Source organism: Rhododendron vialii, chromosome 3a (assembly GCF_030253575.1).
Source record: "Rhododendron vialii isolate Sample 1 chromosome 3a, ASM3025357v1".
Taxonomy (NCBI): Eukaryota; Viridiplantae; Streptophyta; class Magnoliopsida; order Ericales; family Ericaceae; genus Rhododendron; species Rhododendron vialii.
The window spans coordinates 28,474,244-28,488,570 of record NC_080559.1 but is presented as its reverse complement, the minus strand read 5'-3'; the positions used below and the strand labels follow the sequence as shown (position 1 = coordinate 28,488,570).

General features: G+C 38.0%; 1 protein-coding gene and 1 non-coding gene across 2 annotated transcripts; both read left to right on the top strand.

The window, feature by feature from the left end:
• Positions 1 to 1,185: 1,185 nt before the first annotated feature.
• On the top strand, positions 1,186 to 5,006 carry LOC131319605 (uncharacterized). Its single transcript, XM_058349948.1, has 3 exons — positions 1,186 to 1,647; positions 3,821 to 3,875; positions 4,444 to 5,006. The coding sequence occupies exons 1-3, from the start codon at positions 1,426 to 1,428 to the stop codon at positions 4,797 to 4,799; spliced, it is 633 nt and encodes a 210-aa protein (XP_058205931.1). The 5' UTR covers positions 1,186 to 1,425; the 3' UTR covers positions 4,800 to 5,006.
• Positions 5,007 to 6,112: 1,106 nt separating this feature from the next.
• On the top strand, positions 6,113 to 6,184 carry TRNAC-GCA (transfer RNA cysteine (anticodon GCA)). Its single transcript has one exon. It is a non-coding gene; the product is annotated as a tRNA-Cys (tRNA).
• Positions 6,185 to 14,327: the final 8,143 nt, after the last annotated feature.

Below are 14,327 nucleotides of genomic sequence, written 5' to 3'. Positions count from 1 at the left end.
TTTCGACAGGAGAAGTGAGAGGCGCAAAACTTGGATATTTTCGAAAATATTTAGCGAAAAGTAATTTTTTTTTGGGGGGTTTTCGATTCTTCTCGTCTAGACAAATCAATAGGCGCAAAACTTGAATAAGGACAAAACGTCAAAAGCCCCTAAAGCCCTTAGTGGAAAGAGGACTAATTTGAGCGAAAATGTTTGTCAGTATATCTCAACAATCTCTTGTATACTTTTCCGCAAGGATTGAAGCAAAAATGTTTTTGTCAATATAACATATCTCAGCAAATTTCACATGTAAAAATCTTCCAAATCCATGATGGGCGCATTTAACATTTGTATCTCTCTCCCTTTATGTTTCTTGTCGAATAACTTTTCTCACTTGAAAGCCCTAAGAGTACGCATTTACAAATTTTCGATTTTAATTACTTGTACAAATTAAGCCCAGCACAAACCATGCCAATCATAACATAGGCCTACAAATGTTAATCTGGAGCCCTTAAAGAGGTGAATTGGCTGCGCTCGCAGCGACACCATCTTCATTTTAACTGACACGACCAAAGACGCTACTGTCCCTCCAAACACTTATCCCATTTACACTAGACTGGTCTCTGGTCCACCCTGATACGGTCCGGTCCCCTTCCCCTTTGAAACCTTCGAATATCCATTCCAATCACATAGTACGTGTACATAGGTAGAATTATTAAAATTTATGAGAGCAAGTGTTGAAGTGGAGGAAGAGAATCCCACTAAAAGATTTCATTGATTTAGGTTCATTCCAGGGACACAAAAAATAATAGGCAAGGTTGATTTCGAAAACCTTGCAAGAAAGACAACGAACATTTATTATTTTTTTGAGTTCATAATGATCCCACACTACATAGGGACTCGACCTCATCAAACTAGATTAGCTGAGTATGGTCCTCGACGAGAAATCTAAATAATAAGAAATTACAAACTAACTTCAAATTTTTTAAATAAAAACAAAAATAATTCAAAAAGTCCGTCCGTTTTAAATTATTTTTGTCTTTAGTGAACTTTTTAAAGATTTCGAGCAAAACTTTTCAGTACTTTTTAATTTTCTCTTGCCGAGACGAATTAACCATCCAAAAATATTGAAGTGAAACAAACAAATGTGAAATAAATTCAATAGAGGAAAACAAAAATCCGGTTTTTGTAGGCCATAATAATAAGAACCCAGTCCATTCGCACCGCCCTCAAAAGGAAGAAAACTTTTCTCGTTTTGTTCTATACCACTTTCCAAAACAGTTTCAGGAAACAGTACGCCTCCTCGAGTCTCGACATCCATCCAATCGTCTCTCACTAATTCTTCATCCCTTCCCCCAATTTCCTCTCAATCGGATACGCAAAAGCCAAGGGGGGGGGGGTTTGGCCCTTCTTTTTCTACTACTACAAGCTACTACTGTAACTAACATGGAAGAATCTCTCCCTGCTCGGAGCAAAGAAGAAACAATGTCTCCGCTTAACACAGCCCAAGACCCAATTCCTCAGCCCAATCCTCTTCCTCCTCGCAACAACGATAGCAACAGCAGCAGCAGCAGCAAGAAAAGAAAGCAATGTGATGCTGACATTCACAACTCCGCCTACTTCAAAATCCTTCACATTGTTCAACAACTTCGTCCCCACTTCATCGAGGTACCAATGACATTGCCAATATTCTGTCGAAGCCTAATACTATTGTTTATTTATTATTGCAGATTTTCTTTTACCTTTTGTGGGTTTTTCTTTAATTGGTCAGCAATTGTAACCCTCTTGCATTGAACGGGTTACTGAAAAACCCAACATGCTCTAGTTTCAAACCCACGGTGTTTGCGAGGTACTATTACCTTTCGGGAATAACCTAATAGAGTTTGCGAGGTCGATGGGCTACATCCCATCTCGACTTACCCTTTCATTAATTTCGAAATAGTTCTTCGAGTTGGATAACCGTAAGTGCGTCGTCCAATTGTCCACATTTTCATTCAGAATTCAGATCCTAAATTCTGAATGAAAAGCTAGACATTGCATGAATCACTTAAAGTTATCCGATTGAGTTGATTTTTACGGGGCTACTCGAAAAATTGTAGATCGTTTGCGTGTGACCCCGAAGTGGGCCCCACAAGGCGGTCTGTTCACTATCGGTACAAAGCAATCGGTACCCATAGTTGAACTCCTGAAAACGATTGTCTTGTCCGGAAAACGAGAACATAAAAAGAGCAATTTTTTATGGCAAAGAATTCAAACTTTTTTGATAAATTGAAAGAAATCATCGATACTTACCAGCTAGCGGCAAAGGGTTTGAAGTTTTTTCAGCAAAGGCTCATTATTTCGAAGTTCTTGTATTGCGGAGCGAACAATCTTTTTGGGACGAGGTAGTGTTCCGTTCTGCGTTTCTGTAAAGCTACCTATGATTGGATCCCATGCTTTTCGCGAAAGGGTTATTGGCATTGATAAGAAAACGGAATATTTAGAAAAAAAAATGTGGTAGAGACCTCATCAACACTGATGGTTTTCCTGCTGAATAAAACTACTTTTTTTGTTTGACTCTGTAGTCTAGATGCTTGCCCCTTTAAACCTTGTCAAAAAACTTTGAAATGGATACCTTTGGACTTTGAATTTGCCTGAATCTCTATATTCCACATAAGATCAACACAGAAGTACATATTTATCCCTATTACTTGGGGACATGCGACAATACTTCTACTTTCTACGGGATTGGAACTGACTATGTAAATGATAAAACGCTAAGCACGAAACGACTAGAAAACGCTAAGCACGAAATGACTAGAGTTAAGTGCTAGAAACATATTATTGATATCCTGTATCATATTATCTACACTTGTGGGTCACACGTTTTTTTAATGCTGCAACATACTATATAGTGATGGAATTATTCTGTGCAACCAAGTCGTATAGTTTTGTTATAGGCATTGTTATGCAGTGTTTGTTCTGGTTGTTTTCTTGGCCATGAAATTTCTCCATTGACCTCTATGATTGGTTATTTGGGCATTATCACCTTTGCAGGGTTGGTTTCCAAGGTTGCTCTTTAAATGTGAACAATGAGGTGTCATCATGACTACAATGTGAGGGGAAATATCAATTAAGTTTAACCTTAATGCGTTGATTGCCTTTCTGTTATATGGCAGCCCTTTTGAAATTATGGAGGGCTTGGGAAAGCATAGATCACAACTTAAGCTTCTTTTCTTCTTTGTTCTGTTACATGTTCTTTCTTTCATACCATTGAATCCATAGAAAAGCTACTTAAGTTTCTTATTCCTATTATATGTTGAAAGCATGCCTCCTTTAGTTGCCTAGAGGCTAGGTCTTGCATTTTCTCACCTTTGAAGCAAACCACATTGTGGAGGTTCTTGCGGACTTGCAGTAATGATGCCGTGAGAATCTCTAAGGTCTTTATTTGAAGCACCTCTAGTTCTAACAGCTAGTGTCCTTTCGGCTGGCATGGAATGAATGTATTAAAATTACAGTAGCCATGGCTTTTGGTTAATTCAGTAAACACGAAAGAAGAAAAGTTGGACGCTTCAAAGAATTTACATAATGGTGATATTTTGATTCAACTGAACTGAACCCAATTGATGGATCACCCACATATTGATATGAAGTTATGGATGTGACACGAATTGTTGGCTGAGTTATTGTTGATTTGTGATTAGGGGGATGGGGCCAGTACCATGAGACATATTATTACTTCTCTGTTTGATGGTTCATGCGCAATTTGATTTCAGGCTCCAGAGGTGCTTTTGAACAGCCCTTTGAATTCAAATTTTTTTTGGCATATATTCACTGACTTATGTTTCTTGTTCAATTGTAGGCTCTTCAGGCACCTGACTTCCGCAATTGCAAACCATCGTACGAAATTCGAAAGCGTGAGTTCTACTTGAAGAATCTTGCGATTTCACTTGGATAGGGGATAATAATGATCTTGTGGATATTGTGTTGCTGGATTAACTAACTCAAAATTCAACCAGATCTGGAAAAATTGCACTCTCACGATATCATCAATGAATGTGTTATTCAGAGTCATTGATCAATCCTGATCTGAGAATGCAGTCTGGGTCAACAGAAACTTGTGCAGCATGATCCTCTGCTTATTTTCTTTAGTCAATTGACAGATCAATCATGTTCTTGCCTCGTTGACCAGTTTTCGGATTCAAAAAGAAGACTAACAGAAGTAACTAACATAAGAACAAGAGTAACGTTTTGTATAGCTCAATAAGTTTGGGGGACTGATTGAGCTCTACCAAAATTTCGAAGAAGTTATGATGTTTTGAAAGATTTCCACAAGCTTGATTCAAAATCTACTCAGACGAACACGTTGAGAATATACTATTTGTGAGCACAGTTTTAAAACGTTACCACTCTTTACTTTCAGTTTATGCAATAAGCTCTTGTGCATTGAACACACTTGGTAAGAAGGTTATATTGAACTTGCAGGGATGAAGCTTGTTATGGATTTGTACAAACATATGCAAATTGAGGGAAACCCAATAGAGGACTATGAGAGTAAATCAGCAAGTCAGATTTTGCCGGGTGAAAAGAAGCTTGAGAAAGAACATGGACTTATCCAACCGAATTCTGTCCTGAAGAAATTGCCAGAAAAGGAGCTTACACCCGACCCTCTCAGATCAGGGGAAAAGTACGATGATGGCCATCCCAAGGGGTCCTATATCGTGGGTGGATCCATTTCCAGTAGGAACTTCATCACATTTGCACACAGAAACCCACCAGTGTATTATGGGGTAACAAAAGAGTCTTATAGGCTTAGTCATAGCAAGTCAGATGAAAGATAACTTGTGCTTAGGAGATGGTCTTAATGGCAGGAAGTAAGGAGTTACCCTAGGTACAATAGAATTTTTCACAATGATATATTTTGCATATGCTTGGTGTACAGAGGTGATGGTTTTTTTTTTTTTTTTTTTAAATTTTTGGTGTATTTTGTGTTTTGGTCCAACTTATACTGCCTTTCAAGAGGGGTTTTGTTTCTTACTTCCAATTACACACCCCGTGTCCGAAACAGTTAGTTACACATTGATTCACATACATCTAACGGTTCCGGACACAATTGCATCTGGAGTTGTGTATTAAAAGTATGTTACTAGATACACATGGATTCACATACATTTAACGGTTCCGGACACAACTGTGTCCGGAGTTGTGTTTTAAAAGTATGTTACTAGACTTTCTTTAGTCTCTATCCATCATTCTTTAGAATTTTACTTAACTTCTCACCACAGAAAATAAAGGAAATTGTGCAGCAATAAAGTGGGTTATAAACCACGATCCACCTCAGAAAGTATGAAGTGGGTTGTAATGGAATCTATAAGAAGGGCTTCCAATTACCTCACTGCAAAAGAAACTAAAGAAAGGAAAAATGTTATCACATATTCACATCTATTTCATTGTTTCTATTGGCTTTGCCCAATTCTTAAACATAACCTAACAACACCCTTTTGCCTCCTGTAATTTTCAATGCTCTTGAGTAATAAATCTTTAACTTTCAAAGTGACTCACTTGGACTATTAACAATATTAAGCTTGCAGCTAGGCAAAATCTTTACTGAAAACAAAAATCCCTTTGAAAGATGAACATTCATACTGTAAACACAAACTTGTTGCAACATACTTCTGTGCTCAGATTCTTTGGCATATAGATCTAAACTCAAAATATGCTTCAATGGGGAAAATTATTATTTGCTCCTAGAGCACCGTCACGTGATACTCCAGGGGCTTTCTCCATCACAAAGTATGCAGATCTCATACCAATATGTGGTGAAAAAGGGTCCAGTAGCATTGAACAATCACTCGTTCAATGGGATTGAGCCGGCAAACAAATTTGGACCCGCAATCCAAGGAGGTTTTTCCAAATTACATCAAAATTTGGACCCTCAATTTTATCAAAAAAAAAAAAAGGAGGAACCGTCAATGTTATCCTTGAGAATTTGAGACTATGGTTCAACTGTCAGAATAGATTGAATAGAAAAAAAAAGGTTAATAGGAGTATCTGATTAAGGAAAACCTGCCAAATCAAGACCAATGAAACATTTCTTCCCTTTCCTTTCCAATTAAAGGTCAAATAATTATTATAGGAAAATAGTGTCGCACTTGGGTCCATAGCTCAGTGGTAGAGCATTTGACTGCAGATCAAGAGGTCACCGGTTCGAACCCGGTTGGGCCCTTTTGTCTTATTTGTTTTCAATTTTGATTCCATATCGTTTTGCTCGTAAAGCGGTTCAGTTCTTGCAGTTCATCATTCTTCCCGTTTTCTTGTTGTTCCAAATTTTCAATATAGAATTTCAGTGGCAGATCTTTCGACTTTCGGGTCAATAAAAATATCTAATCGTTCTCGAGATGATTCTCCGTAAGAAACTCACCAATTGCTTAGGGGAATGAATAATCACCTCAAATTTCATTTACAATCTGCTTGTTTTCCTGTTTCGATGTGAGATTCTAAATCTATCGCGAGCTACAAAACTGCCTGTAATTCAGAACTATTCCCATATTCTTTCATCTCATAACGGAACTTTTGGGGCTAATTTTCTCAATAAATGCATCAAACATATGAGGAGATACACAACAACATGTTGCATTTAAACTACTTACTGAATATGTCCTAAATCCCCCAACCCATCTTTTTTAGACTAGAGAAAAAGTGGTCAGTTTCCTGTTTACAACAAGCATTTGTGGACAGACAATTGCCACTGGTCCTTAAAGCCACTGGGCCTTGTGTCACCAATAGGAAGTATTCGCAATTTGCTTACCCTTTATTGGTAGTTTGGTGGCTTCAATGTTTTTTTTTTTTCTCTGCAATGCAGGTTCCGGGTCACAGTTTGCACACCTCAGACTAATCTCTACGGCTCTTCCCATAGCTGTTTTAAATGCACGCTTAGGTGTGAGGTTAGGTGGCTTCAAGAGTTATTTACAAGGAGAATCGAACCTGAGACATTATGAGAGAGCAAATCCCAAAGTCCTGGGCAAAGGACACTCGGCTAACTCCTTGTGATTTACGACTTCAATGTTGTTACGATTACAAGCTGCATGTAGGCCAAGCCAGGCACTTGCCAATGACCCATTCGATTTCGTGAACAATAAAATGACAGATACTTAAGACATGTTTGTAATATGGTGAGTCACGAAGACGAAAATTGAAAACAAAACAATGACATCTGTACAGACAAAATTTCAGGGTTTGGCTTAAAGTCGTCAAAAACAAGAGGAAATGCGCGATGAAAGAGAAAAATACAATGAGTCGCCAATATACCCTAGCATATTAATCCTGTAGCATGAAATATCTCTTGTATGTATGAAAACCCTATGTGAAGAATCAGGTAAAATAAATACCTGATATTAACAAACTGGTTCGACCTTACGCCCTGTTTGTTTGCCTACTAATCGGGCCGCATGGGTTGTATTAATGATAGGAATATAGGATTACCCATTGCTGCCAAATAAGCCTTTAGAGAAATGATTATCCAGAAACTAGGAAGCTTCAACTAATTAGTTTTCTGCTTACAAAACGTTATCAAAGCCTTCCATAAGCTGCAGCAAACAGGACCTTAACTGCCCTTTTTCACAAAGCTAGATCAAAATCAAGACTGCAGTTAGTGCATGCAGTGATTGGAAGGCAATTTTCTTTTCTGTGGTCCAACCTCTGAGCTTGAACCAAGTGGCAGATTCCTAAATTCTACTTTAACCACCTCATCTGAAATCTTCTCTTTGGCTTTAAAAGCTACTACTAGTTTTGTTGTAAAAGTAAATATGAGGAGAAAAAAACACCTCAAGTTCATGCTATTTTTTGTTCTAAAGAGAGAACAAGGGAATCCCATCTGCACTGAATGAGGGGACAAATCAATGTGAGGGCATAGTAAAAGGACCATGTGGGAGCATGCATGTGTGTGTGTGGTGTGACATATGCTTTAACCAACTCCCCTGCACCTCACATGAGCATGCTTGGGTATCGGTTATTTGCCATAGTTTTCGACTGGCTTCGAAAGTTGTGTTATTGTGTTTGTCGCGATTTCTACTTTTTTGGAATCAAAAACAACCTCGAAATCTGTTTGAAATCAAACTCTCGTCAAATCTAAGAGCTCCTTTGGATGGTGAGATAAAAAAGGGAGAACTCTTTTTCACCCAAATCTATGGTGAGAAAGGGGAAGAGCCAATCGACAAAATTCCATTTTTGTACTTGTTCTCTCCAATTCCCACCAAAACACTTGATCCAAATGGGTGATTCGGCCAGAAACCATAACCCTTTCTTTTCTTTTCTCGTGAAATTCCTCCATCGAAAGGGGTTGTAAAGTTTTGGCAAAGCACCACTTTCCATCTATTTCTGTAAATGGAGGGACATGAACAGCATCAGCCAATTTCTTCCATTTCATTCACCACCTCTTCCATGGAACGGCCTGAATAGTCGAAAGTTGGGTACTTTCTTTTCCACATTTCCAACATAGTATCAATACCCCACCTTCGTCTCACTTTACTTTTCCCTAGCTAGCATTGACAAGTTCCTTTGCTTTTACAGTAAGATCTAGCTGTTTGTCTTTGTTACATAAACTCTGCACGTTTTAGTTCCACGTTCACTTTCACAAGAAAATTTAGTATTTTGAGTATGCCGCACAACTATGGCTTGAACTCTCATTTTATGCCTGCTAAATAGATAAATCTAAGAGTTAAACACGTACCCGACCCCGTACTTATCTTAGTAATAAGATGGGAAACCAGTCGATTTCGCGAAACCAAATTAGACGATCGAAAGGAAAAGAGTCAGGTTCTGTTTCGGACGATATATTTTGGAGGATAGATCAAGTGTAAGGTAAAATGATGAAAAAAATCACAGAAATTTTTAACTTCACTACAGTTTTCCCTTATCTAGTCCTCTATGTTTTACTATTTTCCTTTGTCACTTTCTTCACAAATCCATGATCCAATACAGGCTTTATACAGTGACAGAATTTCAAGCTGTTATTTGCAGATTAGAAACCTCCTCCACAGCTAATCCAAAGAGGCTGTTAGATTTGACCATATATATTACATTTGAGGTCAGTGACCGTGTTACATTCTGATTCAACTAACGAGGAGCACACATTTTAGGTCCAAAAAGGTTCACAAAGTCCTCCAAAAATCCGATTAATTAGGAGTTAGAAAAACAGAAAACAAAATTTGAGCTTGTTTGGTTGTCAATTTTGAGATATATTTTTGTGATAAAAATGTTTTATGGGTTTGCATATCCTTTCGTCTTTAGCCAGTTTTTTCAACATTTTAACTAACTTTTTGACTTTTCAAATAGAAGTACGCTATATACATTCAATAAGTAAAAACAAGTACAAAATTTGATTTAAAAAAATCATTAAAAACAAAAAAACACGGATGATGAAACAACCAAAAAATTTGGAGAAAATATATCTGAGATGGGAACCAACCGAAGTGGCTTCGGTGAAGAAAGTTTGTCATGATTATTTGCCTGTGCAGAGCCTAATTGTATGTTACAATTTTATTGACAAGGTTTAGGAGGTAAAAATGGAAGGCAGCACCAGCACAAGCACCAGCACCAGCACCAGCACCAGCACCAGCACCAGCACCAGCACCAGCACCAGCACATTTATGGATACATTTCAAAGAGCTCAAGAAATTTTAGTGGCAGGCATAGAAAATGCGGTGGAATGAGTACCACACTAAGGCTCACTAAAAATGCCCAAACACAACACGAACATATCGTTAATGCCGTGATACTTTGACACTCCCTATAAGGCTTCTTTAGTACTAGTACTACTTTTTCACCCGAGCGAAAAAGATAGATCACCGAGTACGTAGTTGCCGGCACGGGGCAGCCAACTACTTTTGCTCACACCGAGTGCGTGAACATATGAAAGCACAGACCAAAGGCGAGCTACGCAAAGCAGAAACAGAAATAGAAAACCATGGACGACACTTTTCTCGTCTCCTCCGCCTATAAATTGAGAACTCAATTCGACACCGCTTCCCACATCTCCAGAGCGGGACTACAAGGCGTAGGCTTCTTGTTGTCGTTCTTGATGCGGGTGGAGAGCTCCAAAGGGATCGCATTGATCCAACAATACTGTTTTCTGGTTTGCTGGTTACTCTTAATGCACACTGTCATACGGAATTTGGTTGTTTGGATCATGCGATCCCTTAGGAATTTTCCATCCGTACCTGCAAATTCAAATGATCGATCTCTGAGCCTAAGGTAAGCGTTTAATTTAATGTCTCAATTTTTTTTTGTATGGTTATTTGTTTGGAGTGAACCATAATATCTGCTTTCTTCATCAAGATTTCACTAATTTAGCAAATCAGAAAAGGCCTCTCAATTCATCTGTTTTCTTCGGCAAAGGAGGATCTCTCTCTCTCTCTCTGTGAAAACTTGAAACTTTGGCAGTTGCATTGCTTTTGCCTGGTTGCAGTGATAGCTTTCTTGAGTTTTCACAAACCAATTTGTATTAGTATTCCTTCAGTCATGGCATGGCTTAAGTGATGTTAATCACACAAAGAACAAATCTTAACTAGTTATGCTGGTGCAGTCAATTGACGTAAATTTACTTACAATACTGCCTCTTGCATGTTCCCATCTTGTATTTACCCAACACATAAATCATATATGAGCAGTGCTACAGACACAGATGTCTGGACACAGATATCCAGAGTCGTTGAATTCTTTGGCCCTACACGATACGTGTGGACCCCACACTGACACAAACATCGGACGGTTGAAAACATGTATGTCTAAATCTGTGTCCTTGTCGAAAGCATTTTCCATCATGGAAAAGATAGGAAATCAAATAGGTGGTTTGGCTTAGGGGTTTTTTTTTTTTTTATAATTATTGAAAGGCCAATAATCTACGTGGTTTGGGCTTAATATATTATCGGGCCCAATTATATGAAATCGGCACGGGCCTGTTGAATTCTGGCCGACCCAACAAGGCATGGTCTAGCCCATATTCAAATAGATGAAAATACCTCTTAGGGCTTTGAACAATACCTACCTTCATTAGAATCATTACCTATTTCTGATGTATCCAATTTGGCAGAATCCTTTTTTACGATAAACGACTGTAGGTGGACTATAACGTGCCGGCGCATAAGTTATTACAAGATCATAGTAATTTAGGTCCCGTTCCCCTAAAGGAAGTACTTATTTTTTCAATTAAAAGTGTTGTATTGTGAGAGAACAACTTGCAGGAAATAAGTACCTAACTCGTTATTCGACTTTAAGAAAAAAAAGCTCGTTATTCGACCACCATTTGGTAATCGAAAATTTGAAACCCAAAATCTAGGGCTAGGGCTAGAGCTATCTACAGTGCTACGATCATCCCGATCTTAATTCTCAAAGCTTTCAATTAATATGAAATCACGTTGGATGGTGATAGCTTGTCGGCGTAGAGAGAAAAGGGGAGGGAGGGGCTTGGGCTGAAGGAAGAAGTGGAAGAGAGGTTATTGGGTGTTACCTGGACAAGGAGGAGGCTAGGAGGAGGAGTGTTTTCAGCTGTTAGATTCAATAGCGTCCGGGTCAGCTTACGGGTGCATCTCGATTAATCTTAGGGGATCAATCCCGCCGCTCCCCTTGCGGTTTTTGTTTCTGAAATAAATTACCGTAACAAAGATGAAAATTGCCTTAATGATGATACACAAACCTCTCAAAAACACCCATAAAGTTTTTAAATTACTCTCTTTTTTTGCAGGGCATGTGCGGGCATTGCTTTATTACGCACCAAAATTTTCTTCAAAAATAATTTCGATGTGCGTAGCTCCCATGCATATCTCGATGAAATTAAATTCTGTCCAGCTCATCCGGACAAAGGGAGTTTTCCGCCGGCACTCCCGTGAGCTCCCTTTGTGCATTTTTTTAATAATTTAAACCGTGCATTTTGTAGTACTTTTAAAATAATGCATCTAAGCTTGCTTGGACATTGATAGCTAGGTATGTCAAAAGTTGTTTTCTAGACAAAAAAATGGACGTCTTGGATCTGTTAACTCTTTTTTAAGTTAAACTGTCCATAGTCATTCATTTTTTCTCTAAAAACTCAACTTTTGACATACCTATCAATGTCTAAATAAGTTGATTTTTGACGTAGATATATTATTTTACAGGCCATACAAGATGTCTGATTTGAATTACTCAAAAAATAATACTCAAAAGGAGACCGTGGGAGTGGCGGAAAACTCCCTCTGGCCGGATCAGCCGGACAGAATTTACACTCTATCTCGATTAGATATCTAAGCAAGTCACATTATGCGCCATAATTTTCTGAATCAATTCATCACAAAATGAGGAGATACACAACCACGTGTTGCATTTAAACTGCTTTACTTGTGTATATGTTCAATCTTAGCCTTGAAAAAGTTGTCAGTTTCCTTTTTACACTTGCCACAGTGCCACTGGTCCTTGAAAGGCTTTAAAGCCAGTGGTCCTTGTGTCACCAATACGAACTACTCTTAATTTGCTTACCCAGTTACGCTTTATTTGTAGTTCGATGGCTTAAATATTGTAGTTACGATCTAATAAATCACATAAGCATGCATGAGAACATGATAGTGTTTTTGAATTTCATCAAACTTACTACAATTCACGAGAGTGATAATTGAAAGCGCGAGCGCAATGCGAAGATTGAGAATGCGGGCGCATAACATATTGAAGAATTATGTGACTATGGTTACGGTTACTGGCTGCATCTATATGTCAAAACAAACACTTGTCAATGAATCATTCGATTGCATAAACTATCAAACGACAGATACCTAATTAGACATACTTATATTATATTGAATTACGAAGACGAAAATTGAAAACAAAATAATGACATCCATAGAGAAAAATTACAGACATCTAGGGGGATCAATCTCGCTGCTTACTTTCAGAAATCCCAATTAAAGTAAGAACATATCTCAATATAAGCTGACCTCGAAAAGAATTGATAACATCTGAGAGATTTCGAACTAGAAATTTTATGACGTAACAAGCCCCAGGTTGTTGACCCCTCGGGGACTTGTTCAAATCCCGTTGGAGTAGAATTACTCTTCTACCCTTCCAAAAAAAAAAAAAAGAAGTGGTTGTCCGGAGATATTTTAGAGAATTTAACCCTAAAGTCCAAGGGTAATCTTCTGCATTTTGCAGCAACCCTTTACTTATCGTCCATGCCCCACCAAGACCTTAGTCATTCATAAGTTTACCCCGCAACTCACGGAGTGAGAGCCTAAGTCCATTCCATGGACTTTGGAATAAAAAAATCAATGACCGTTACTATTTCTCTAGAAGTCCCTGATCAGGACTTGGAAAACATTTTTTTTGTTTTCGAATGGTGGGTCTACTGCCAAAGTACAAGACGGTATTTTCTTTGCTTCCTAACGTGGCCAACATTGTTTGAATCTATTCAGCTACTTTTCTTTCTTTGAATTTTCAGAGTAACCACAAATTTAGATGCTAGTTAATACTAACATGGCTGATAAGCTAGCGAACGAGTCAAGTAGTTAATTATTCAAGTTGGGTTTGAGAACTTAACGAGCATAAAAGATATTTTTAAACTTAGCTATTGATGAAGAGAACCAATCTGAAATGAACTTTAATCGATTTGATCACAAATCAAATCAATCTCAATTAGCTTGAATTTTTTTGTAGTCATTTGAAAGCTTAATAAACTTCAAAGATGTTCTTCCTTGATATGATTATGTAAAAAAATTGATCTTGAAGGGTTTTAACACGCGAACACGACCTCAAACTCGAACGATTTTGTTTTTTTTTTTAATCATCAGAAATTGCCCGAACAAACTACAAAGCAACATCACAACACACAATTAAGAAAAGAAACACAGTGGGGACTGCTAATCCAATATACAGGAAGTGACCCTCGATCTCAAGGCAAGCCAGCAATTTGATTCGTTTATTAGCCTGAACTCTGAAGTAATTATGGGGAGGGCTGCTAAACGAACCAAGCTACTCGAGTCTGAATTCGTGTTTGTTTGGTAAAAGCTTGTTTAAGATTGGTTTGTTATATAAACAAACGAAGCTTGAACATTTCTTAGAAGCTCGTTAAGAAGTCAAGCCAAGATACCACTTGGCTCGTTCGACTTATTATGTATAAAAAATTCAAACTACTTGAGATGTATAAAAAATTCAAACTACTTGAGATCGGCTCGTGTATGTTTTGATTAAAGCTCGTTTGAAATCGGCTCGCCTCAAAAACAAGCTAAGCTCAAAACATATTTTTGAAGCTCGTTAAATTATCAAACCAAGCTTGATCAACTACTTGTTCGGCTCGTTTAACTCGTTTATCACCCCTAATGGGGACTACTATTCAGTATTCACTCCACAGG

Bases quoted from the DNA above. Each gene is read 5' to 3' on its own strand.
- LOC131319605 (XM_058349948.1), top strand. From the start codon at position 1,426: ATGGAAGAATCTCTCCCTGCTCGGAGCAAAGAAGAAACAATGTCTCCG. The intron at 1,648-3,820 runs GTACCAATGACA...GTTCAATTGTAG, and splicing joins TTCGTCCCCACTTCATCGAG to GCTCTTCAGGCACCTGACTT. The intron at 3,876-4,443 runs GTGAGTTCTACT...TTGAACTTGCAG, and splicing joins ATCGTACGAAATTCGAAAGC to GGATGAAGCTTGTTATGGAT.